Here is a 27,965-nt window from a genome sequence, read left to right on the forward strand (position 1 = left end):
AATGGTACTTTGTTATAAAATGATACCTAGGACGCTATGAGGCAAATATGATCTCAATGATGCTCAGTTTATACTGAGTGCAACCAAAAGAGGTTAGCAATTTTGGAAAGCAATTAAGACAATTGTGAACATTCTGTCTATACTAGTGCAATAAACATGCTCAGAAATGTTCTTTGGCACTGAAGACTGCTGGCACACAATGGTCTATGCCTGAACAAGCAAACTCTCTCAACCTTGAAAAGGAGGAGGCTGCACATAAACAGCCAGCTGGGAATAACCCTTGGAAGTTTGTCCAACTCCTGCACCATGCCTGGGAACTGTTCTGGACAGAGCTCCTGGGCATGGACTGAAATCACACCAGGAAACATCACAAGTGTTTTAGTGGAACATACAATTGTTCTACAGGGCCCAGGAAGCTTCCCAGGCTGTGTTTAACTTGCAATACTATGTAGAAAGATAGTCTGTCTGAGAAGATGAACTATGTTTGTAAAAGTGACTAGGGCTACCATTCTGTATTATATTTCAAAGAAAAATGAGAAAAAGAAAATTTGATAAAGTGCAAAAACTTTCCGTTAAAAAAATCTTGGTTGATTCCATTAAAAACCACTTGACTTATTTCTTTATTTCACCTGGTTTTAGTCAGTCCCCTTGTAATGAGAACAAAGGAAATTAAGAGCAATCATAAAAAATTTGGTGGAGGATTGATTTCTCCATTGTAATGCAGTGGGTTGGATGCTTATATGAAAGGAAAAAAAATCCAATGCTTCCAAAAGGGAGATTAATACCCATCCTAAAAATTATCCTAGAATCAGATGTGATAATCTGGGGTGCCTGTTTCCACAGATGTGTCCTGAATTGCTTTGTTCTCAGTCTCTGTTTGACTTTTTTTTATTTTTTAAAACATTTAGAATAAGGAAAGAAGGGGGTCAGTTGACAAAATCATTATCTAGGCCAACAATTTAGGCTACAATAGGTAGGTAGTATCTGGCTTCTGAAATATAGTCTCATGAACATTCAAATATTTGATAAAAGGTACCCAGCAAGTAATTTATTGGAATATACCATTCCTGACAATCAAGGAGGGTGCTTGGAACGACAAATTAAGTTCATCTCAGACATGAAAAGAAAGAAATCTAGTACCTTGTTCCTCACTAAATTATTCTACTGAGAGAGGAATGTGACAGAGTGAACCTACCACACAATCATTATTTTTACTAATCCACTTACAAACCTTTTCTGTAACTGAACTTATGTGAAAAATCATCCTAAATTCTTAAAACTTGGGTTGGCCAAATTTGTGCATTTTCTAATACATCATTTTTGGGACAGAAAAAAATGTCCAATTTGTTGTTCTGTTGTAAGCAGTATACTTGATTTATTTCAGGCCATTGGAAGAGAAGATATTGCGCAAAATAGCAGTAGCACTGCTCTATGTACAGCAATGCATAAAAGCATTGCAAAATTAGAAATTATGGATAAGGGAACAGTACTATTACAGTACTATCCTATCCTTTTTTGATTACAAATTCATTTAGGGCTAGAAAAACTAAATTGTTTATTCAGGAGCAGCTTACTGACATATTTGGCTCAGAAGCTGCTGTTGTGGAGCCTAAGCTCCACAGCTCTTAAGAAACTAAGAACCTATTTATGTTGGGACTTTTTTCCCCGCTTTAACTTTCATATTACAATCTTGAAGTTCTAACATGTTCAAAGTCAAAACATGTATTCTGCCATATTTGATTAGAGTAGTGACCATGAACTATTTTAGAATCCACTGTTTTCATTAGTAAAAAGATGGTCAGCTCAGTTATGACTCTTTCAGTAGCACAGGAATAGTAATTAGCACAAAATAGTATTAAGAACTATACATGACAGCCAACAGAGAGAGAACAGGATAAAAATATCTGTAGATTAGCAAATAAAGATAACACTTGCAAATTAATGTTAGTTAGGTTAAGGAAAATGTAGCGAATTTCAGAGTTGTGAAAAGATACAAACTGGGACTTTACCCACAACATGAAATTGAAGTAACAGCCTGAGTATCAAGAAGATAACCTGAGTGGAAACGATTCTGTAGACATGATCTCAAATTATCTCATTGTTTTTTGGTACAAAACATGATAGAGAGACAACCAATAAGAAGTTTGTGACACCAGCTGCATTCCTCTGTCTTTGAACATGGGTTCACATAGTGGTTCCCACCTGAAGATGTCAAAACCTTCTCAAAACTCCTTCTCTGAATGCAGGTAAAGTAGGTACAGTTTTTGCCTTATGTGATAACCTCTCTCTCAGTAATTTTTAAGGAGACTTGTGTCTAAGTAACCAACCCAGCTTTTCTATTTTTTCTCATTTGTGTTTTATATTCATCTATTCATCATCTACTCATATTTCATATTTCACATATCATGAAAATTATCATACTAACCACTTTGTATTACAATTTATTTAATGCAGTGTTGCTAAGCATAAGTATTTTAATTTGTTATCAGGAAAGTCTGGTTTATTTGAAATTTGAATTTGAATGTCCCTTGCATTCTTTGTATTATACAATTAAAGCCCAAATGTTATGGTAATGACCATTTGAGGCATTTATTTGAGAATAAGAAAGTATAATGTCTTGAATAGGGACTCAGGAGAAAGGGACAGCCTATCACACACAGAATGATGACTAGAAACCTGAGTCAAGCTTCATTTAATGTCTAGCATATGAATAAATTGAATCATAAGGCATCATGGAATCCTTTCATGGGTGAGTGTCACCTTTCTGCAATCAGTCAGGAATTTGTTTGAATTAAAACGTAGCTATTAATGTAAGAAATGAACAGATGAAAATTAAACCAAACTGAAAAGAATTTTGGGCTGGAATGTGACTGAATGTGCATAGTTCTGCCAGAAAAAACCCAAAGTTTAATCCCAGAGTAAATGCCTCTCTAATAGAGCATGGTAATACTCACTGGAATGGCTATCACACTCAGGATAAACAAACAATCAGGAATTAAGTCTGTACTAAGCTCTCTTGTGATTGCTAAGATTTATTACTGGCACAGAAAGTGCAGCACTAGATAGAAATGGTTCATCAAAGACTGAAGCGGGCTTCGTCGTATTGTTCTAATGCAATAAATGAAGAATGTTACTAGTATTTAAAAGAATTCCAAAGGAAGTTTCTACAGAAAAGAATTGTACTACTACTTATTTTTCTAGTGTTTTGTCATTATGGTGTCATAGGTGCATCTGTGAATTTAAACATAGAAATAAAATACAGATGTTGTCATCTTCTTCCCAAATTAATCAGCAAAATTAAGTATTATCCAAGGTACATATAACAGGTGGAAGTCTTCTACCCTTCCTCTCAATGAGATTTAAGTGCTTAACTGTCCTCTGTATTTTTGATAACTACTTATTGCATTTATTTTAAAAAATCCCCTTAGGAATGCCATATATTTGGTAATAGACAGTACTTTACATGAAGGTCTTAGAACAGCCCAGGCAGTGGTCCTTTCCATATTAACTGTGATATCTATGTCCAAACTGTGCTGCAAAATTGGATATCACAGAAAACTGAAGAGCAGATATTGAGCAGTCTCTAAGCTCCAGAAGACACAGCAACAACTCTGGCAAAGGACATTACCCTGAACATCCAGTTAGTGAAAACAATCTCACATATTGAAAGGCAAATGATACTGTCAGAAGCAGGTGTATAGAATATTAATAGTGTGAGCGAGGTGTCTTAAATTAATCACTGTGTTTACATCTAGATTAAGAATCTTCAAAATGCTTCCCCATCCTCAGGTCCAGGATTTCATAGAAAGTATTTTAACAGAAATACTACAATTTCAGATTAATGAGAATTGTAGCTATCTTCTGCTCCTTTTCTAGAAATAATCTACAGTTCTATAACCCAGCCGTGAAATTCTTAAAAATCTGCATCAATTATGAGCATAACAGTTGTCCTCACGCTGTTCTGAGTTATTCAGGGAAACAAAGCAAGGTACTCATGTGTGTATTCCTGCAGCTGCAGGAAAACTGCCTATTTCCTGTATGAAATCAGGATTCAAATTCACTTAGTTGGATATCAGATCTGTTAATGTTAGGATCAGGAGAATTTTATGGAGCTGCTGAGAACATCAGTGAGTACACTGCAGAAGAATGTGGGGAGAAAAGAAACTGAGAATGAATGGTCTGGTCTTGCACTGACTTGTACTAAGCCCCTGAAAGCTATTGCATGTTCACTAAGTTTCTGCTCAGAGCTTTTTAGGTTTATTAGTGTTAATCATAGGAATTATTCCACACAATTTGTGCTTGAGGGAATTACAGAAATTCCACAAGAATTCAACTCACTCCAGCTACTATCAAATTCCACCAACTTACAAAAAATGTAGAAAGGCTAGTAATCTGTTATTTACCCATCAGAGCTTTTCAGTGAATGGCAAATTCCTCTGCCTGCAGTTTAACTTTCAATAAAAACATGTTGTGAGCTCAGGATCACCTGTGTTCCTTAAAAGTACTCTTCAATGTACTGTTATGTACATTTTACTGCTATGTATATCTTCACCGCTATTTTTAAGTGTAACTACAGGGCCACTGAAGTTAATGCTCTCTTCTAAACAGAACTGTCATCCCACTGGAGAATATCTATTACTATAATCTTGTCAGGCTTTTTTCATCAAACAATACCATCACTGAGCTCATTCTGGTTTGAGAAAATGCTTTGTTCCTTCAACACTTTTGTGCCACTGTCTTTTCTTGCTTTAGTCCCATCAGGCTTGCCATGCATACAAAATTCTTAATTATTGAATGCTAATTTCCTAACAGTTTCTTGCAGTGCATGAGGGCAAATTAACTTGTCAAATTAAGAGCAGGCACCTTGGAAAGTATTCAAAGAAGTTGGGTGTGGAGCAATTTTCTGCTCAATAAAGTATAGATCTACTAATTGTATTGCTCCTATCAGTAATGGATCGAGGCTGACAAATTTACACCATCATTCTTGATACATTTGTTGTACTTGATTAAAAAGATCAATTGCTATCTCAATGCAACTTAGAAAATAAAAGGAAAATATGTTGAATTTTAGAGCAAACTCTGACAAAGGGCCATACTTTCTGATTCTCAGGTCTGCAATATGATTGCTTCATAATTGGAAAAGAAACCATATACATATTAGAAAAACAGTACTGCCATTACTTTTCATTTATCACAGGGTGAATGTGACCTAAGTCTGATGGTTAACACCCATGTGTTAGGATCTTCATAGGAAACCCCTCCATCTGAGTGGCATACAAACATCCAGAATCTGGGCACGTTTCTTTTGCTGTGTCTGAAGCAGGGGTATGATCAGCAAATTCATTAAGTCAGACACATCGACAGCATGGAATATATTTAACAGAATGCACTATATTTTAATCCTCTAGCCCTTCAAAAGCACCTAAATGAGATTTTCCTTGTAAATTGAATATGAAACTATTACATTGATTGGATTATATACGCTCCCTCTGGTGGTTTATTTAATCCATAGAAATGCCTTTTTTAAAATGTTTGTTTGTTTGTTTATATTTCAATGGCTGAGATACTGTGACCAATTTTATAATAACAGCACACTACTGTCAGTTTAGTGTTTGAATAAAAAAACAGCCTGAGTATAAACCAGCCAGTCTTCCTCCCATCTTTTAATTTGCAACTGAACTATGAAATATTCCTAAAGCAATAAAAAAACCCACAAATCCCTAAAATTTGAAGTAGTTGAAATGAGGAAGCATTTAAAAGTCAGTATTTTGAACCAACCTTGAGGCTTTATGATGGAGTGATAACATCAGTGGAGAAGGGAAGGTCAGTGGATGTCACCTATCTGGAATTCTGTAAGGACTCAGGCACAGCTCCCAACAACACCCTCTCTGCACTGGAGAGGCACAGATTTGCTGGTTGGATGGTGCAGTGGATGAGGAGCTGGTGAGACTAGTGACAAGAGAGCCCTCAGGGATCTGCTCAGATCATCAATGACACAGGCTGGGACTGAGTGACCCTCAGCAGCTTTGCAGATGACACCAAGCTGAGGGTGTGGTTTGCCTTTCCCTGCCCTCCAGTGGAATCCACAACCCTCCTTGTGGTGTCAGCTATCCAATAAAAGCTGAGAACATAGATATCAAACAGTAAGGTATGTGTTTCTTAACTGGATTTAATTATTTTATTTTGTAAATCCAGAGTTTTCTCTAGACAGAATTTTATGGTTTTATAAATTCTGTAGGGAAGCTGCTTTGCTCAGCTGATAAATATTTTAGGTTACATAAGACTGTTACTTATAAATACTAAAATATTTGAGTCAACACTTTTTAAAATGAAAACAGGTCCTGTCATTTGGGATATACAGAAAAACATAATATTTTTCTTCAACCTGATACTAAAAATTTCTGGACATAAACTCATATTTGAAAGTTAACTAAACCTGTTTCAAATTTCCTTCTAAAGGAAGAAGAACAAACAAGACATTTCAAACTTATCCAGAAGTTCAGAAGACAAGTAATAGGAATTTTTTTTTATCTCCATTACCATAAGGGCCCTATGGAAAAATGCCAGTTCATATTTCAACTGTAACATTTGTTTTCTTAAAAAATGCAGGTGCCTAAAGAGTCTCCCTTCCCTGCTTTCCAGCTAATCAGCATGGAATGCAAAACAACTTGTTTCTTTATTACCTGCTTAGATGAGAATAGTGATTATCATAATAAAAGATTAGAAGTATCAAGCCTTAAATCTCAATATTGCTGCTATTCCCAGACACATTTCTGATTTTTCACTTTGCTCAGAGCACATTCCATAAACCCCAGCTCTAACCCGTTCATTTACACAACCAGTGCTATTGTGGGAACACAGGATTAAGCATTGAAATAAAATGCACCATAAATGGGATTCTTTCTTTTTTTATAGCTCAGGATTGCTTTGAGAGTATAAGAAGCTTTGGGAGCTGCTGTAGGGCAGTTTGACTCCCTAAAGTGCATGGAGTGTCCTGGCTCATCACTGCACTCAGTCCTGGAATTTGGACAGTCTTGCAGGGCACTTTTCAAACTGGGGTCTTGCACTTAGGGGCCAATACCATAAACTGGTATGATTTCAAACCCCATTATTCAATGCATACTCTGGAAAACAGAGACTCTTAAGGGTAAGAGTGCAAAATCTCCCTTCTTTTCAGACCCAGGCAAGTCCCCAGCAGGGCTGCCTGGAAAGCAGTGCCAGGAGCTAATCCTGAGTCTCCAGTTTGGGATCAGTGCAGCTGGGCTGAGCTGCAGACATGCAGGGAGGTTTCAGTGCCAGGCTCACACACCTCCACATCTAATGGGCCATTCACTCTTCAGAGGTGACTTGTTTCCAGAGGATCAATGTCCACTTATCTCCTGTGCCTCTGGGGCTCTCTGATCACTGACAGACTGTTGTGCCCAGGCAGTGTCACCCTTGCTGAGTAGAGAGGTTTCATGGGGCTCCCATGAGGAAAGCATTTCACTGCTGATCCCTGCTTAGACTCACCTGAAGATTTTTTTCTCGTAGAAAGTGTTGGACCCTTAGAGATATTTTGGTCATAGGTACTTAAGTCCAGAATTTGGTAAAAATCTGCTTTTAGTACTGCTCTCCTATTCTATGCAATTTCCCTTGAAAACCGAAGTGATTCTGCCAGCCAAGCATCTTGTGGATCTAGAAGTTAGGCTTTTGGGTGCCCTAGGCATAAAGCAGACAGTTTTAAGGATTAAAAAGAGGATTAAAAATTTGAATATATATACCAACAGTGACAGCTGAGTAAAGCTATCATCTAAACTGTTTACAGCTCCTGTCCTTAGCATAGCACTCCAGTTCCCTATCTTCAATTTTGGGGTGATGGTACCACACCAAACCTGACTGATGTTGCAGGTATGGGAGATGCTTTTAACCTGTATTGATGAAGGGAAGCATAAGACACTCATAGCCTGAGTCTCCAGCATGCACAGATTGCAAGAATGTGCTCTTTGTCTGCTTATTTCTGAACACACTGAAATATCAGTTTCATTTCACTGCCCAACTCTAAGATTTTTCTGAAGTTTATAAAAATAAAAACATCAATATCAAGAGAATCTTTATTTATTGGACAATCAACTTCAAATATTTTCAAGGGAACTCACTATTTCGTATATGCAATCAAGTCTTACAAACTGAAGCTATAAAACAACAGCAATGTGGTCTTAAAGCTTCCAAAAACTTTCCTAGAAAATGACATCTCTAATGAGCAGGCTATATCAAGTGCCTAGGGTATATAAACATTTTCAGATGCATAAGAAGATGATATAAACAGATGTAGCATTAATAAATTCTCCCAATTTTTACATGTCAGGAAGACAGAGATAATGGGAAAATGATCCATGTTTTAGCCACTGGGGACCACCATGGGACAGATGCTGAAGTGTTTCAGGCAGTTTACAGACATGGATACTTGTGAGGGAGAAAGTTAGAATAACATCTTAGCTTACATGTTTATAGTTAATCTCCTTTTGAAGAGTTTTACTTGTGAAACAGTTATGAAATATATATAGTTCAAAAAAAATTAGCTCCTAGGGGGATCCTCCATCTGCTGAAGTCAAACGAAAATGATGTGCCTTTGCTTCAGTCATGATGTGACACACATCATATTGGATTTCAGAGTGGATAGTTTGATGACCCCTTATGAAAGCACTAATAGTGATTTAAGCTTGTAGAGAGTCCAGGAATAGAGGATTCAGGATTCAGTCACATCCAAAATGAACTTGTCTCTCCAACCACTGCAGAGCTTGCACAGCAGCTGGGCTTAAGTTACAGGTAGGAAACAACCCACTGCTGCAGATAAAGCTGTTTTCATTCCAGCAGATTGCCCACATGGGGGAGTAAAGTTTTTCTGCAATTGTCCCACTGGTCAGTTTTCCTTATGCAGTTAAAGGTTTGAGATCAAGTTTTGGGGTTTTCCCCCCTCCCCAAATCTATACTTTGCTGTGTGAATGATTCAATATATGGATTAAATCCAACACAAGGAAAAAATGAAATGCAAGACAGTGTTCCTGGCAGTAAGGTTTCTCTGGCTAAATGGGCTAATAAGTTCCTGAGAAAAAAGGGTGTGTTTCCCAATGGATATGTGCAGGTTTGTTACCCACATGGAAGTCTGTCTGCTGGAGAATATCTCACTTTAGAGCACCAACATACAACCGTGGCACCACAGTAAGAACATCTCTGTGTTCCAGGCAGATCTGACCCTCCCTCCCTCTCAGTGCCCTCAGAAGCAAACAGGCATTGTGCCTCTGCAGAAATCTGAGTTCTAGGTCAGTCAGGAGATTATTGATACATGGGAAACCTGCCACTATCAGTTCAAAGCCTTCTTCAGACTTTTGCAACAAAGGCTAATCCCCACTCTGGGATTTGCCTACAGACAAGAGAGGCAGTTTTGGTTCCTCATCTCTTGGACCAGTGTGTCCAGTCAGATTTGCAATGGGAAGCATTACTCAGGCATTGCTCCTAAGCATTCCTCCTATTTCAAAAAACCTTATGAGCACACATTTGAAAGCAGACTAGACTGCAAATATTAATTTCTTTGTTCCTCTAGGCACTTCTGAAATGTCTAAGTTAATACTTCATGGAATGTTTTGCCCTTGTTTTTCAGGCTGATTTTATCCTACAGCAGCAGAGCAATGTTATCATAACAGGAGATAAAAGTCTCCACTGATTTACAAGGCTGGTGAGTGAAGAGCAGTAACATATAGAAAAAGCTGAAGGACTGTGGGATATGAATTAACAACTCTCCATCCTTTATGATTTTTAACCAGGCTATTAGATTTTCTTGCTGAGGAAATGCTTCTTTATGGCATGCAAAAAGAATGTTTTAACACAGCAAATTTATTTTTGAGGGGAACAAACTCACAATGTGGTACTGAAGAAAATTATTCTGAGAATCATTTTGATTTTGAACTAGACATTGCCACTGAGAATGGAATAAGATTTTTTATTTTGTATCTCTTGAAAATGAATATACTTTCTAAGAAAGTGCAAGGTAAAAGAAGACAGGCACTAAACAGAAGTCCAGAGAGAGTATGCAAAACTGGTGGAAAATTTTCAGAGCTGATACAGAATGATTCCTCATCACAATAATCCTGCAGTGTAACCAGATAAATATTGAGTTTTCACATTTTGGAAAGCAAGTTGCCTCTCTTCACAAAATATTTAACCATTCATTATTTCAGATTTCCTTCTTCATGAGATGAAATAGTTGAAATTGTTTATTTCAGAAACTGGAGAAGAGTGGCCAAGAAAGACACCAAGACCTGAAGCCATGTTTCCAGAGGAAACAGCAAGCTAACAGATTAGGTGTAAAATCTTGTACAAGGGATTCTGGGCACTGGACCACAGTCTCTGTGGTCAAGTCCCAGATGCACAAAGTCACAGAGAAACAGGTCTGATCTCACAGCTGGTTCTGCTTTGAGTGGCAGGTTAGTATAGATGACCTTTCCCATTCTGAGCTTTTTATGACTCTATACACAATTCTCCATTTGCTAAAACCTGAATGAATGTTTTTCATCTTGACAGATTAAAGTTGTATGGTATGATTTTTTTTAACTACTGAAATTCTCATGTAGAAGCATTTTCTTAGTTGCCCTTCCAGTATCCATCCTTTTCCTAAGAAATCCTCTCCAGTTCCTGTTTTTGCTGGTAGCCAAACAATGTCCAAGGTAACCTGCATGAAGTGACAGTTCACTACCAGCAGTAATGGCCTAATTAATAGCAATAAAACTACTCAGTCTACCTGCTGCATCTTGTCAAAAGCACAACCACTCTGCAGAGTGGAGACAGCTGGTTTTGGGAAACAGTGTAGGACTACTCACAGTAGGCTCATCTTTGATCTCCACAGGCAAAACAAAAAGCAAGGTTTTCTTCATTCAAACTCAAATTGAATAGAAACAGATGTGCTCAGACTGTGGGTTTTTCAGCAGTAAATTACAACTTCCAGTTGTGAGGGGACAGACACAAATGCTCCTAAATGAGCAGAAGGAAACACAGTGTGGCTACATGCCTGGCTCTGCTCCTGCTAGTGGTGAAGGAGAAAACTCAGTTCTCCACAGTGAATTTGTGCCTCAGTGAGCAAAACAGATTTTCCAGCAGTTTTGGAACTCAGGAAATTCAGGTGTTCAGAAACTACAGAGAAACAAAAAGGATCTTAAGGTTTGCCTGTTCTTCATGAAAGGTTTGCATTTTACAATATGACTGAGTTTATCCAAACAAAAATGAGGACACTGCCCACAGAGCAACAGGCCTTGCTCAAACCAAAGCCAGCAGAAACTCAGTGCTGAAGCACCCATTGATGGGAGGAGAATGAAGCAATGCTCAAAGAAGGGAATCAGCTAAGACAGCAAAGAACTGTACAACTTGCTTGAACAGTAGTCTAAAAGTATTGTAACTCTTGAATATAGTTGGTATGTTTTCTATTACTTGATTTGTCTTAGGTGTAATTCCACTAAAAAATTTTTGCAAGACAAATGGGGAACAGAGTTACTTTTTAAGTGAGAAACTACAGGAGTTGCAGCTTAAGAAAACATTATAAAAATAAGCCAAATTTCCTGCATCTGTGTTCTTCAGCTATTTACCAGTTCTTCCATGTGGTATCAAAATATTGTACTATTTTAGAATGTTAATTACCTTTCCTTGTCTCAGTACACATTCATTTAATACAAAGTATTTCTACACCTAATCACTAGAGCTGAAGAGCGCAGCAACAATAAATATCCATTATGATACTGCATTTTGTTTCAGACAACTGGCACTAAATTAATCAAAAAGGTCAGTGAAGGTCAGCGAGTGAAAAGCTTTTTGAAAAGCTGCAGTTGCACTTTTCCCATTTTTCAGGCTGTGCTTCAGCTGCTGCACAGCCTAAATCACTCCTGCCATGGCTTGACTGTCCTGGTCCATGTGTCACTGAGAGGCTGAGGAGACCCAACTCACCCACTACGTGTAATGACAGGTTAAAAAGGAAAGGACTCTGTTTGGATTAGTTGGTCTCCCTGCTTTTAACAAGGAAGTTTTTACAATTACATTAATACCTTGCATCCATGGGGTTAAATTATTTTCAATAAAGCTGATAATATATGGAGAAAATATGATTTTTATTATGATACCTTCTTCTTTTTCTACTTTAAAAGGATTTTAAAGTATGACTGAAGAAATAAGAACAAGGGCTTAACTCCTGAGTCAACTGTTTTGATTATTCTTCCCTAAATTGTTAAAGTGAAATATTATGATGACTGATCACACTTGAAATTTATGTTCATGTGAATGCATTTATATAAACCCAAATACAACAAATTTTAATGCTGAATAACCTGTAGGCAATGGTTTTGGATAGCCTTTGAGCACAGCTTCATACCCACACAAAAAAAGAAAAGAAATTATTTTCCCTACCTTTGGAGTTTGCTGCACCAGCTGCAGTTGAAACCAATCTGGGCAGTGACACAGGGACCACAGCTGGTAAACTGGAGACAAGCTGGGATGTAGATAAACACAAATTATTACATCAGTCTCATATATATTTCACATAAAAAGCACAAAAGAAGAATACATCTTCTGATAATATATATTTAGGAAGTCAACAGGTTCACACATATCTAAAGCAAGACCCTGAACTCAGCCTGTTACAATGCTTTGCACAATTGCATACACAAAAGTACATTTCATCTGTGGTATTTCATTTTATTACATTTGTAAATGTATTCCTACTTCCACATCTGTTATTCAGCTTCATTCCCAAATTTTTATCTTTTTGCTCAATATTAAGTATTTCGTTAAATCTCTTTCTTCCCTGGCTCCACTGTTCTTTGGTGTTGCTAACATTCAGACATAAGCAGATAATAAGACCAAGAGAAAAATGTGAAAGAACTGTAACTGGATTAAAAAAAAAAAAAAAGAAAAATAGATGTTTCAACTCTTTTTACAGTAGTACAGCTGGCATTTTAAACCTCGAGATTTCTAAGCAATGTAGTTTTAGCTTGGAAAAAAGCCAGATGAACTGCAAAATATTTGGAGCCATTTGTTTGGGATATGCCTTTCTGATGTGATGCACAGCACACAGAAGAATTCATATTTGCATTGCAAGTATGAAAACTGTTCTTTTTTCTTTTTTTTTTTTCTTGAGGAAACACATTTAAAGGCAATATAATAATTCTTCTGAAAAAATGATTTGGCAGAAATTTCATTCAAAACCTACTGGGAGCTATATACCTATAAACTAACTTGAGATACATGAGGATGAACTGGAAAATGGATCATCCATATGGGAATCCAGGAGAGAATAAATGAATCTGTTTATGATTCCAAGTCCACAGATAAAACAAAATATTTGAAATTGTGTATGTGTTGCTGGGAGGGAGAGGGAGATAGATGCTTTCTAGATCTAGATCTCCTGCTTATGTAATGTTTTACTTACTTGGAAGAGGTATCATTTCAACAGCTGAGAGATTGGTAATCTTTGACATCTGTAGCTCCACCCTGTGGTATTCATAAATTGTTCTTCTGCGGACATCTAACGGGAAAGAAAAAAGAAAGAAATAACATTTTCGTGTTTTTCAGTCTTTAGACTGTGAAAAATAGTGGATGTAATGAATGCACACTGCTCCTTAGGTGAACATATGGCAATATTTTTTATCAAGAATATATTTTTAACTTTGAATATTACAAAATAACATGTAAAGATAGATAGATAATTTTTCAGTGGAGAAACCCTCAGAGCTGGCAGAAAAGGTTCTTCTCCTGGCAAAGAATTATGAAAATTCTGAGTATGCTCTCAAGCATTGATTTAGGCAGAACATTTAGAGAGTATACTGTCAGACATTTTAGGGTGTATTTCAAATGCTTGCTTTCCTAAGACATTTTTCTCAGCTTACAGACTTGAGAGAAATGCTTTGTATGCTCACTTTGTCAGTTCTTGCCAAGATGTGCAAACAAAACTGATTTCATTGCTTAATCAAATTTGTTAGCTACAAGATGGCTCACATGTAAGTGCACTAGAATATATTTTCATATTATAACATTATATTAAAGAAGACAATCTTCCTAAACAGCTTTTATGCATAATCTTTAACAGGCTGACTGCACCTGAGCTTCTCAAAGCAGAAATTCAATATAGTCAATGTACTGTTCTAAAGGGCTTTGAACTCACAAGCAACTGTAAGACCCAAGCACAAGATAAACATGAAAAAATCATACACTACTTCCTAGAAGAATATCCTATAATGTGTTCCAAAAATGACAGATTTTATACATACAATTGCAATACAGACTGGCGGGCTCGTATATTTGAAGATGAAAAGTACAACCTGTAACAAAAACAATCTGACACAAAATTGACAGATTTCTGGTGTGCTGGTTTCAGATTTATGTTCTTTTGGAAGGTCTGCTAAACTAACTGAAATCAGAGCTAAATACAATCACTGACCCTCTGCAATCATTCCAGAGAGGAATTCAGAGTTACATACAAAGGGCTAACTGGTTACCCATGCCAATGACCAGTCTGAGTCCACATGTGACAAAAGAAAAGGGACTTGCACACAGTCACAAACTCAGTCTTCGGAGGTCTTCTAAGTTGCCACTCCCTTATGGATTAGGGCACACCTTGTTGCTTGAGGAAGCTTTTCTGCTTCTCTTCATTAGCTCTCAGGGACAAGTAGGCAGTGTCTCACTTTCAGACAATAATATTTCTATTTAGCTCCAAATCAGCACCATTGCCAACCAATTTTTGCAATTTATTTGAAGCTTTGCTATGACTTCATCCCTCCTGATAGCAGAATTCTTTTTCAGTATGAAATGAAATGTAACTGAACTAGTTTTATGTGTTACCTACAAAGTTATTCTGACTTGTTAAAAGACATATGGGCAGGAGCCACCCCAATAAATGCCTTAGCCATGTCCTCCAGACCCACTGGGCAGAAAGAGTTTTCAAGACAAAGCTAATTGTATGCTGGGATAGGGGAAATCTCTTGCCAGCTGCAGGGGGTTTATGCTCACAGGATGGTCAGTCTCCTATCACATTGACTGTAAAATCAAATCTTTGAAACGAGCTCCTGCCAATGCTGAAGGCTGTAATTTGTTTCCACAGAAATTGTTAACATTCCATTAAAAAAAAAAAAAAAAGAAAAAAAAAAAGGTAAGTGAATACATAATTTCAAATGCTAGGTGTTGACACACTTTATTTGAACTGCCCCTCATCAGTACTGGTACAGACTAGAACACCATAATCCTGTTAATGCTGAACCTTTCCTAACAGGCTCCTTACAGGGCTTACAAGAAATGAGGAGCTTCTGGCTTTCCAAAAACTCAGTAAGAATCAGAGATTCAGGGCACAGGGGCTTTTACCTCACCCAGTGCATGAAATTTCTGACAAACACTACTTTTAAGAGAATTATATATATATATATATATATATAAAATTCTAATCATGCATATTTCAGCATGGCTGTTGATTCCATTAAATCCCACTGCCTGACAGACTCAGATTTGATATTTTTCTTCAGAAAGATGACTGTGTCAGCCACATGTGGTGAATTTGCATATAAGGCATCTATCTAATGTAAGAAATTTAAGCAGAGAGAGGTATTTCTACAGTCACCTTCTAACATCTTTCTATATACTTGCAGATAGGTGGTTGGAAACATGAACATTTAAATTTATCTACCTGACCAGGCTAGAAAAACATGCAGGTCTAGATTCTTTTGAAACTTTGAATTAAACATGCCATGCTTATATCCTCAAAATGCACTTTTCTCTCCCTATTTTGAATTGTGAACTGGTTTTCCTTAACAGAATTGGTTAAAAAACCTAATAAGAAAAAATGAATACACTTCCTCCACTTTTTCCCCCTAACCTCTTCCCACACTTCTTCAAACCAGGACAGACGTTGCATTTCACTCAGGTGGAATTTATTATTTGTCTTTTGCAGTCTATTTAGCTCTTTAACAAAAAAGTACTGGTACAGAATCACAAAGAACTTATGAGTCCATGAAATCTTAACATGACAAGAACTAGTGAAATAATCTGATGCAGTAACATAAATATTTAAGCATCATGTGCAGGTATTTTGCTAAAAGAAATGTTAGAAAAGACAAGAGGAAAGGAAAAGGACTTTATATGCTTTTGAACCATTCCTGGTTCTGAATTTCAGAAAATAAGTGTATATTCTTTTCCTGAATATTTCATGAAAATATTTTAAATTTCTACAAGTCCGGGTTTCTCAAACACAATTTTTAACTACATGTCATAACTTTTAATATATTTTCTAGTAATGACTGTATTTTTATACTTAGTTTAATTTACAGTATGGCTCAGAATGTTTTTTGGTTTGTTTTCATGGCATGAACTTGTGCTATCTTTGAACACAGGCGAAAGGTGCAGTCCCAGCAGAAAAATCTGAAGAAAACACCAGCTACTTGAGGTTAGAACAAGTTCCTCATTGACTGAGAGAGATAACGTGGGGGTCAGAAGGCACATTTGAAAGAATCTTTTCAATGGATTGGTAAATTATAGATGAGCAAGATTCTGTTGTGACAAAATAATTTTATGTAGTTTTATCACAGTAGTAGTAGGCTAAATAATGGAATATAAGTATTCTATGAAACACAACTGCAAGAATTGACTAAATGTCCTCGACAGGGAGAGTACTCTGGAGAGGGAGCAATGCCAGGAGAGCACCAATGATTTCTTAACATCTGAAGGGTCAGTAGTTCATAACAAACCATTCTAAATACGTGTCTGAGGGATGCATAATCTCTCTGTATCTTTTCCATTACATAATCACTTTTCCTCATACACCATTTCTCAGCTGAAACCTGCAATACAGTGAAATGTGAAAAAAATGGAGAAGCCATTCTGAGTTTTTAAATTATATGTTCACACAAATAAAGACCTTTGTCAGTGAAAGATTTCTAGGGAATTTGGATTTGCCATATACCCAGAAATAACTGCTAAACAAGGCCATATATATTCATACAGACACACTTTCACATTTAAGTCTTGCTGGCTGTTAGAGAAAACACAAATGGTAAGAGGGTTCATTTGATTATGCAGAAGTCAATTTGATGTAAACAATTTGTGAAACATATCCAAAAAGCTGCAAGCAATTTGTGGAAAATATAAGGCATAGAGAAGGGAGGGGCACAGCTGATATGTTATACAGCCACTGACTTTCCTTGACAGGGATCTTATTTAACATCACTGGCTGAATAAAACCTGTCAGCCTGGTATATCTGATTTCTGTCACCACAAAAGGTAAAGAAATCAGAATGTCAAAGCCTCTGTTATTTAACATCATTATACTGCTAAAATTATCAATATTAACTAATTAATTCTTGAGGTACTGACACTGGGATCAAATACCAATGTGATCAAACACCTCTACAACTTCTCCACTGAATATAACAAACATCTAAAACTAGACAAAAATTCAGATTCCCTAATTGTATTAATTTTATCATTCGCTTAAAAATTACTAAAAAAATCCTTTTAAGCCTGAGATCTGCACCTCAAATATGTACAATCTGTGAACAAGCAAACCAGTGAAGTAGGCTCTGAAAATATCTTTATGAACAACATACTAAGAGCTGTTCTGCCCCAATGCCCTGTGCCTACCACACATGATTTACTTTGAAACTCTCCATATCCTTCCCCAATACCTCTTGCCAGCTAAGGAGCTCCTAGTACAAGATCTAGGTGTGAAAAACTTGCTTTATTTCCTAATCCCTGCATACACCTAACTGCCCCACTCTGAGATCAATCTGTGGTTGGTTATGAGAATATTTTAAACTTTGATCAACTTGTGCCAGTCCTGGGAGTATTGTCATGCTACCAAAGATCAACATCCTGCTCCTAAATCAGATATCTAGTGCAAGGAGCCCAGCTGCCTGGATAAACCCTTTTGGACCAGCAGACAAACACACAGGGCTGCAGTATCTGACTCTGGCTCTGTTACACCAGTGTAAAGAAGAATAAATACTATGATTGTAGAGTGGTAACTTTGCTATCCCATTTTGCACAGAGGTAAACGATAACACTGCCAGGAAGGCAGCAGGAAATCAGACTTCTTTGTGATTTCCTAAGTGGTGCTGCACTTTTATATGATAGATATCAGTGCATAAATGGCCAGTGGTCTTTTACCCTTCAGGAAGGTAATCCTGAGGTCCTCTCAGGAGCTTCACTGCTGTAAACAAAGTGGTGAGACATCTTGAGTAAACATTTACAACATGCAGAGTTGTCACTTAATTATATGCTTGAGTTACACTACATATTGAGTGACACTAATTGCACTGAAACTGGAATATTACTAACACATAGCTCAGCTACAATTTCATTTCTGTTCACAGTGCTGTTGAATAATTTCAGTGTGATTAAATGATAAGTTGTCAAGCATGGATTTCCTAAAAGAGCTGCATCTAGTACAGCAGAGGCCAAAACCACAGAGAAATATGTCTCATTGTGGAAAAAAACCTACTACCCATTATCTCTTAGTGCAAGGCTGGAAATTCACTGTGTAGATCCCCTGAATCTGGCAGTCTCTCATTTTGCCAGTGTATTTCATGGTTTTGTGGAAAACAAGCACAATATGGGAAGGCTCTCTGGTGGGGTTTTTATTGTTAAAATACAAAAGTGAGCTGTAGGAAATGCTTTTTCATTTCTTCTTGCACAACAAAAAGCTAATTAAAAGACAATAGGGAAAGGGCAGGGAAACAAAGGAAAGAAATAGTAACCCTGAAGGAAAGGAAAAGGGAAGAAAGATGGTTATAAAGTTAAAGAGAGCTCTTGGGAGTCTGCAGAAGGAAGAGCAAAGGACACCACGGGCAAGTGAAAGGAGGACCAAGAACAAAATAACAAGGATGGCACAGAAATAAACAAAAAAGGAAAGGGAACAGGTTAGAGAAGACGGGAAAGGAACAAAGGTCCTGAAGCAGTGAAAGTGTTTAAAAAAGATTTGCTGGAGGAATGTGTAAAGCTCCCAGCTTTGTCATCACCAATTGTGTTTCTAGCTGGAAGACATCCATGAAACTTTCTCACTGTGTTTGTTACAAAAGGAAAAAATAATTAGAGTGCAAGTGTTCAACCTGTCTGAAGAAGAAAAATCAGGATAGTCACTCTAACTTGCACTCCATAAGCAGAGTTCCAGAGCCTGGAACTTCATTTGAATTACCTGGAAAGAGGTAAAACTTTTCCTCTGAAATTAATTAAAGCACTCAGTTTGCCATTTTGCTGTCATATAAATCTCAGAATTATCAGGTTAACTTTAGCGTAGATCAGAAATTTACTTCCCTTAACACATTACCATTCATACCTCTAGAGTATATACAGGCATATCTACATCTAGATATAAAATATAAAATAGTGGCTAATCTGCAATCATACAATTATAAGTGGAAAATAAAGAAATGGCCTATAAGCAAGAAGGAGTAGAAGATCACGGAAATATATCAAACAAAAACCAGGAATTAAGCCAAAAATCTCCCATCTTCATGCTTTAACTCCTTAAGATAAGGTGAACTAGTTTATGTGCCTGTATGCTTTTAGGGGCAGATAAAAGGGTATTACTGAGAAGTCTTTTTATGAAGAATTATATTAATAAAAATAGGTATGATATGCTCAAGTTCCTCCACTTAAAAAAGTTCTGTAAAATCATTTCTTTTAGCTCTTGGCTCTTCAAGAGAATACTTTTCAGCACTCATTAAAATGCACTTTTGAAATGAAATGGCTGATCAAAAAGCATGTTTTGCTCTCCTCAGAACAAAATAGGTTTGCCTGGCTTTTGAACTCACCTTTCAGAGGTATCGAAAAAGTTATTACCAATCTTTTGGACAGTACATATGACAACTATGTGATAAATATTTAGCTCTAAACCTTCTGAAATTACTTGAATAAACTAGGTCTCCTATACTGAAATTTTAGAATACCAAGCTTACAAAAGACACCAAAGATGTTCAGCATTTTTAACAATTTAGGGGATATATTTGTTCAAACAGGCTTGTGTTGCACTTAGTGTCTATTTCCTTTTCAAATGCAGAATATATATGAAAAGAACTGACAGAGCTCAAACATGAAGCAGTAGAGTTTGGGTGGTTTTTTTTGGTATTATTTGAGGGGGATATTTTTGGCTTTTTTCTTTTTTAATAACTGGTCATGAGCATAAAGGAAGACTGGTTTACTTTGATGGAAAAAATCTTTGATAAAGTGGTAATGCAGAGTAGTAGTTATACTTCTTTGCCTTCTTTTGGGATAAACAACAATTTATGTTCTTCCACTGTCTTAAGAAGCCAACAAATAAAGTAAAATAACAATTCTATCCTATCACTTTTTCAGTAATTGACTAGAGCCATACTTGATTTAATACCTCTGAAAAACAAGAATTCCAGAACATGCATATTTTCAGAGCATCTGATACTGGCTTTCTATGGGCCAACATGATTTACCTGTTCTGTCAAGGTGCTATTATATTGCCTGTATACATCAATATAAACCTATTACCTTGAGCACACAATTCAGCTTCAGGAAAATCTACAGTGAAATGATGGTTCCCTTGATTAATATTAGCTCTAGTGTAAGCTGCAATCTAGCAAAAATAATCATGAATTACCACTGTCCACAGAACCAGTATTTAGGGGCAAAAGCAATGCATTGTAAACAGCAATACATTAATAATGCTCTAAAAACTGCTGTAGCAGTGGCACATTTTATACTCCTTACCAACATTATAGTCTCACTTCTGTTAGCAGAAAGTGTCATGTGGAAAAAAAAATATAGATATGCTAAAACCAGAAGACTAGTAAGTAACTGTGCCTTCATCAAAGCCAGTATTATTTAGTGGTAGTAAAACAAGGTGCTTGTCTGAAATATTTATACAAAAAGAAACATTCAGACTTGAATAAATACCCACATCTACCACATATTTTCCATACAAAATATGTAAATCTAATACAAGTCCTTTACTGTTGTTCAATTATGGAGGCCTGATGCTAAAAGATATCATCCTGTTGCATCTCTTGGACAGAATATCTCTGTGACTATTCTCATGAACTATTTGCATAAGCCAATCAACCTAATTTTGCCCTAAATCCATATTTGGAACTCTTACAACCTGAAGAGTCAGAAATATTCAGATGATTTGCTTGCAAATATCACTCACATTACTGATTTTTTTTGCCCAGTTTCATTTGTTCTTAAACAATCAAAACCAACCCATGCAAACACAGGCACATCACATCTACCTATCATACCACAGAAACAAATTTCTTGTCTCTTAAGTGAAATCTTAGCATGTTAAGATCCTTTACACTACTATGAGCTTAGCAGTGACAAATAATACTGAGATGTTCCATATTTCCCATGACAGGTTACATAAGACATAGGATTGATGCTCCCTCATGGTAAAGACTGTTTTATATGTGATGAGGAGATAGGGTGAGCTGAGAGGCCAGTAGCACTTGCTTTATCAGTGTCAGCCCCATCTGCCGCCTGTCTTAAAGCTGGGCTGGATCAGGTTGGTCCTTGGGAGCACCACAGGTGTGCCAGAGTTCATTTTAGGAGATTACACCTGGGCTCAGACCTCGGGGGCTGGAGTTCACTTTTTTTAGATTACACCTGGGCTCAGACCTAGGAGGTTGGTTCAAGCACAGCTCCTTCCACCTACAACCTGCCATTAGGGCTTCATTGAAAACTGATCTTAGTAAACTTCCCCAAATACGTAAGTAAACCTGGTACACTTGAAGAGTGAGCATATTCTTTAATGGCTAAACAACCTCAAAGGGTTCTGTGCACAGTACATTAAAGCTTTGAGGAAGTCACACTTGATTTCCTACTATTTGTTTTCAGTGAAGCCATACAAAGTATAAGTAAAGCCAGACAAAACTGAATGACACCTGCAATACTGCTGCCATGACTATGTGAGCTCAAGATGTTATTTAATAACTACATCTCCTCTTCTCTCCTCTCACTAAAATGTGCACATAAATTTGAAATATGGAATAAAGTATCAAGAGCTTCCAGCCTGGATATTTTGGGATACAGAATGTTTTTCTGAACAGATTGCTTCATCTTTACTATGGATATGAAAGCATGTTCCATATAAAGTATATTATGGAAAACAAAATTGAGCCAGTTGAGAGTTTAATTTGACATTATTTGACTGGCCATTTAATTTTATTTACTTAATTTATCAGCTCAAAAGAAACAATGACAGGAAAAGCCATATTGGGAATTATCAAGCAAATAAAATTACACTTGAATTAACAAGCTGAAATTAGCTAAGTGATTTGTTGTGCAGCTAATCATCCTTGATGAAATCAGCTTATACTAATTTCTCAGGCTCCAACCCATTAGCACCACTAAAATTCTACATACTGGGAATTTGCTGGATCCTGTGCACGACCACAAATGCATCTGAAAGTCCCACTTTCACTGGGTGGTTGGTTGAACTTATTTGTGTCACAGCAACAGGAATCTAAAAGACAAAACAGGAAGATATTATTGAAATATTGAACTAGAAAAAAAGACTAAAAATAAAAAAAGCATTGCCAAAATGAACACTTAACAGTGTAACTTGAAAGTCCTAAATAAATATTTTATACAACATAGCACAGTAGAATCAATAATTTTTTGAAGCTAGAAACTACTGGTTTTAATTTGTGTTTTATCTCAGTTTTCTTTGCATTGTTTTCAAATGAACCCTTAGAGATAAGGTCCAGTGACAAAGAAAAAAGGGCAGTAATTCCCAGTAATTTATTTTCCTCAACTGAAGAAAAAGTGGGATGATGTGCCAGAACACTCAAGCAGGACTAGGAAATACCTCCTATCTACTGTTGAACACAAAAACTGTGAAAGTTAAGCTTGAGATGAACATTTTAAAACTTATGGCTCAGTTGACTTGCCCTGAGAACTGTGTGAATTGTTATCTGTAGAGCTCTGACAGAATGATAATAATATTTAATATGTTCTCAAATAGCAGGAAAACAGTGTTGTGGTAAACATGGAAAATTCCAGATGCTCAACTGCCAACATCTAGAGGAAGAAATAAAAATATGTAGATGATCATAGACCATTCCATCTTTACCTTACAGAGCTATTGACACTGGGTAAAATGGTTGCATGAAAACAAATGTCAAGTTTGGTTCCATCTTTGGGACAAGACTGCAGCTTTGGTTGATAGATATAATATGAAATATATAAAGATCTATAGATATAAAGAATATATATATATAAATATATATATATATAGATAAATAGATATATAGATATATAGATATACAGATCTAAAATGAAATTTTAAAAGATGTTTCATTTAGTGGCATGTAGCATTTCTGCAATATTAATATAGTTAACTGGATTGACTGATCACAAAAAGCAGCCATCACTAAAGGAGCAGCTCAGACTGACAGTGTGTCTCTACAGCATTCAAGAGTTCTATCCAACACTGAGAAGGAAACATAAATTTGCTGCCTAGCAGTTCTCCAGATGGCACTAGCAGAGTAAAAATAATGAAATGCCTGGATCAATTGGCAAAAATTGTCAAGAAATAATACAGACAAAAAAGAGTTCAAGGTAGAGTTTGGGGACCATGGTGTGGAAAGCAGCAGTTCTGGAAGGAATCTCAGTATTGTAGTGGATGAACAACTCCAGCACTCAGAGGGAACATCTCAGCAAGAAAACTCATTTGATATATTTGGTTCCACAAACAGTGAAATATAGCCTAGATGTGGGGTGACCATTTTACTTGCTCCTGAAAATTAGATCATTGATGATATATTACACAGATTTTGAGAGGACATATTTCTCAAAAAGATGCCAAAAAAATAAAAGAAGGAAGATTAAAAGTGTCATAAAAACATTCTGTAAACTTCTCTGATTCTCAAATGCCATTAACAGAAGTGTTAAAATGTTCTATCCACTTGACTTTTGGGTGAAATACTGAAAAGCTGGTTAGATTACCACAAACAAGTACTATGACAGGCAGAAATTACTCAGGGGCTAAAGAGTCTTTTATGCTAGTACAGAAAGATATAACCAGAAGTTGGAAACTTCAGTCAGGCACCTTAGGAGTAGAATAAGCCACAGCTTCCTATGAGCAATTATGACTTTCTGCCAGTTGCTGCTTTCAGATATCTTACATTTGGATATCTTATTTTTCAAAGCTGCCCTTCAGTTAACCAGAAATTTCTAGGCTGAAGACAGATGCAACTGGATCAAGTGTAAGAAACTGAGATACAAGGTATTAGTTTATCTAACCCAGTAGCTTGCTCTGGCTTTATTTGTGTAAAACTACAAAAATTCTACAGTGGCCAGTATTTTTCACACAGCAGACAAGTGCTGAAGTAAAAACCTGGTTATTCATCCAGTGACTGAGGATTCAGTTCTGTCTACATGACAATTAACAGCATGATTTCTGGCATTTGAGTTAAGCATCAATAGCTCTCCTTCTTCCCAAAATACCTTTTAGTTTTCCTTTTCCCTAATTACACTGATAAGTAAGTTCTGGTGAATTAAACATTGTCATAAATTTACATTTCTTTTACTTAATTTAGTGACAGTTTTTGTTTTTTGGGTTTTTTTTTGGGGGGGTGGTTCTTACATACAAGATCTGGTATAAAAAAGGCTTGTAGCATGTTGTCAAAATGACAGGAAAAAGAGAATTGGCTTGGAAGTACTGCTAGCAATATATCAGCTTAAATTTGGCTTATATCAGCTGAGCTCTGATGTAGTTATTGGATAATATGACAGAAGAAGGCCAAAAGCCATATTTTCAAATTCTTCAAAATAAGACTCATTAAGTGCAGAAATAAGTCTATAAATTTTCTGCAGCATGAAAGCTTAAACAAAATAAAGGAATTATTCATAGTTTCAGAATATTGGGAAGAAAAACTTACATTAACTATCAAAGAAACTGTCTTAAATGATTTTGAGGAGGATACTCTAGAAAACCTATTAAAAGTTAAGTTAGAGAAAGCACTGATGAGGAGGAAAGAATAACTTTCTCTTCAGTTAGAGAAAAAACACAGCAGATGAAGAAAGGACACAAAGTGTATTTGGAATTGGCATTAGTAGGTGTGTGACAAAATATGCTGGCAAAATTGATGCCTTAATGCATAAATTGTGTCTGATGCATGAAAAGGATTATACTCAGTTGTATTGTGTGAATGTAAATCAGGAGAAGATGCACTCTGATCTTCTCAAATAAGGCTCCTGTCTTTCTTTTTAATTTTGTGCCTTTTCACATGTTTATTGTGAATTTTTGAATTACTGAAGAATTTGAATCTTTCCCTCAAAAATTATGGAAATAGAAAACGATTTCATTTTTTGTTTGGTTTGGTTTGGTTTTCTTTTGTTTTTGGGAAGGAGTGATGAATTCTTGCAGTACTAATGTCACAAGTGAGGGGTGTGGTTTTTTCTCATTGTTTGCATGTTTTTTAAAAATAAATTAATTTTCATTACAATCTGCTTCAGACCTTCAAAGTTCATGAAATTATGAATACTCAGTTATATATGGCACTAAAATAGGATGCAATAGCCAAGTTGAAAATATACAGAAAAACTTCAGGAGAAATTAGAAAAAATTGAAGCAGAAGTAACAATGGATTTTGCCAAAATCCCTGTACTTATCAACACTCCAGTGCTGGGAATTCTACCGAGAGCAAGGAACTTTCAGAATCTTTTCTAAAACAAAGAAAGTAGTAGGGTCCAGTCTAACAGAAGCAGCAGCCAAAAGTTTGGATACATGTTTTAGAAACAGGGCTTAAAAGAAAAAAGCATCTGTAAGATAAAAAAAAAAACCAAAAAACCCCCAAAAAAGTTAGCACAGTCAGCTCTCCAAACTGAAGGGCAGCCTGTGTGAAACAATCATAGAGTCAGAAATGCAGTAAAAGTAGAAGGCAATCCACAACCCTCTTATAAAGAATACTCTTTGTTCTCCTGAAAAACTACAGTGTCATTATACCTGGATTTACAAAAACATGTATTAATTTTCAAGGTGTGGAAGAAGAAACTGGTAATGTGTGTACTGAGTGCCATATCTCAGGTGAAATCTTTTGCAGTAGATGTCAAGATAAAATGAGCTTTTACCATATGCTGTCTGATTAGGCAACATTCCCTTTTGACAGAAAGCTTGTAATAAATATTAAAACAAGTTATGGAAAATTACAGCAAAACATAGATAGCAAGCAGAGAGCTGCTGCTCTGGATTTCTCACCTGAATGGCAAGATATGTCTTAACAGGCTGACATGTTAAACAGCTGAGCAGAGAGCTAGGGACATGCAAGTGATTGCTAATGGTTGGCAAGGATTTTACAGCATTACCTGATAGAATGGCTTTCAGCTAGAATAATTCTAAACCATCTGTTAGCTCTACCACAGACAATGTGATCTTTTGTGTTGTACAAGTCACCAATTTATGAACTAACTTCTCACACTAGCACTAGCACATTATTGTCTACATTTTGCATAATGTACTTCAACAGTAAGGAGAAGGGCATTTAGAATTTATGCTGAATTCTATGTATCATTGGGGTCTGTAATCTAGAATTCTCAAACTTAATTTTTCTAAACTGTGAGGTCATATCAGAATCTTATTCTTCAAAAAAAGGATGAAATAATGGCCAATAACCTTATTCTGAAGGAGGTGGTAAGCAGGATGCAATTACTGCCCCACTTCAAAACTAGGAGCCAGAGAATTTTGCAAAATATTAGGAACACAATAATAGTGTTCATATAGGGTTTTCATTGCCAGTTTCCTATGTAGTAATTAATTAGTCCACAGGCTAAACTGTATAAAAATCAGGAATTTTAATTTGTGTAAACTGAAAAATCAAGGATCATTTCCACGTCCATATTTTTGACAAAAATAAAAGAAGCAAAGAAATGCCAAGTATATACAATGCAGACAGAATATACATTCACATTATGGGATTTTTAAAATTTCTTTTTTGTTTGTTTGTTTTTCTTTTGTGATTTGGGGTTTTTTTGTTATTGTTTGTTTGGGGATTTTTGTTGTTTTTTATTTTTTTAAATTATTTTTTAGTTTTCAAGAAACAACAGCAAAGTTTGAATTCTTGTTACTGAAAACAGAGTATTTTCGTCTTTAGAATAGAAATTTATGCTACCATAAGCCTCTTTTAGTATTATTTTCCAAACTCACATATTAGGCAATTTTGAGCAAATATTTTAACTTTAATAATGGTTTCTAGATGACTACATAAACAGAAAATCATTACTATTTCAATGAACAAAGAAAGCCTTCTCCAATGATATTAAGAAAAACATCCTAAACAATTAACAAGGTCTATGGAACCTTTGCCTAATTTGTTCTGTATTAATCATGGACAAAAAAAAAATCCAAATATTACAGTAAGGAACATTAGCTCTAAGCATTAATGGGTAAAGACTACATAGAATACTTATTTTGTTTAATAAGAAGGAAACTCTTGAGACTTGAACTTTGGGGAAATTTAGAACATAAGAAATGAGCATTCACTACCAATACATAAAAAGTATGTCTTTGCCAAAACTCTTTATTCCTGTGTTCTGCTGGCTAGTTTGCACTCTAATGTATTTCATATGTAGTAGGGGCACATCAGTAAAATTTTCATGCCAGCTGATGTTTCCTGACATATCAACCATTTGCCAGAATACTAAGAGTTGATGCAAGCAAAGTGATATTTAAAATGGAAGATGCATGCATTGTAAACAAAGTTGCTAAAGAAATAAATATTTTTCTTGCTATAGGTCCTTGTTTAGAATTGTTTTCATATTTTGAAAACTTGACTGTACAGCTCTTTTTCCTAACAATTAATCCTTCTGAAAGATATTTTGATGTCTCCATAGTTGTCTTTTCTGATGGTTCTGCTCATTTTCTATTTTTTTTTTTTTTTTTAATTTTTGGATGAAAATTGTAAATTTCAGGTTGCTTTCTATTGGGGAAAAGAGAATTCAGA

At 36.0% G+C, this 27,965-nt stretch overlaps 1 protein-coding gene across 1 annotated transcript in view; it reads right to left on the bottom strand.

Moving 5' to 3' along the window:
* Positions 1–27,965, bottom strand: part of PLXDC2 (plexin domain containing 2) — a 239,734-nt gene that overhangs the window by 34,639 nt on the left and 177,130 nt on the right. Inside the window, exons 7-9 of the mRNA XM_079302116.1 lie at positions 22,387–22,486; positions 13,445–13,540; positions 12,424–12,505 (exon numbers count right to left, since the gene is read on the bottom strand). Coding sequence (XP_079158242.1) covers positions 12,424–12,505; positions 13,445–13,540; positions 22,387–22,486 — 278 coding nt within the window. The remainder of the gene's footprint in view (positions 1–12,423; positions 12,506–13,444; positions 13,541–22,386; positions 22,487–27,965) is intronic.

This window comes from Erithacus rubecula (genome assembly GCF_903797595.1).
Source record: "Erithacus rubecula genome assembly, chromosome: 3".
NCBI lineage: Eukaryota > Metazoa > Chordata > Aves > Passeriformes > Muscicapidae > Erithacus > Erithacus rubecula.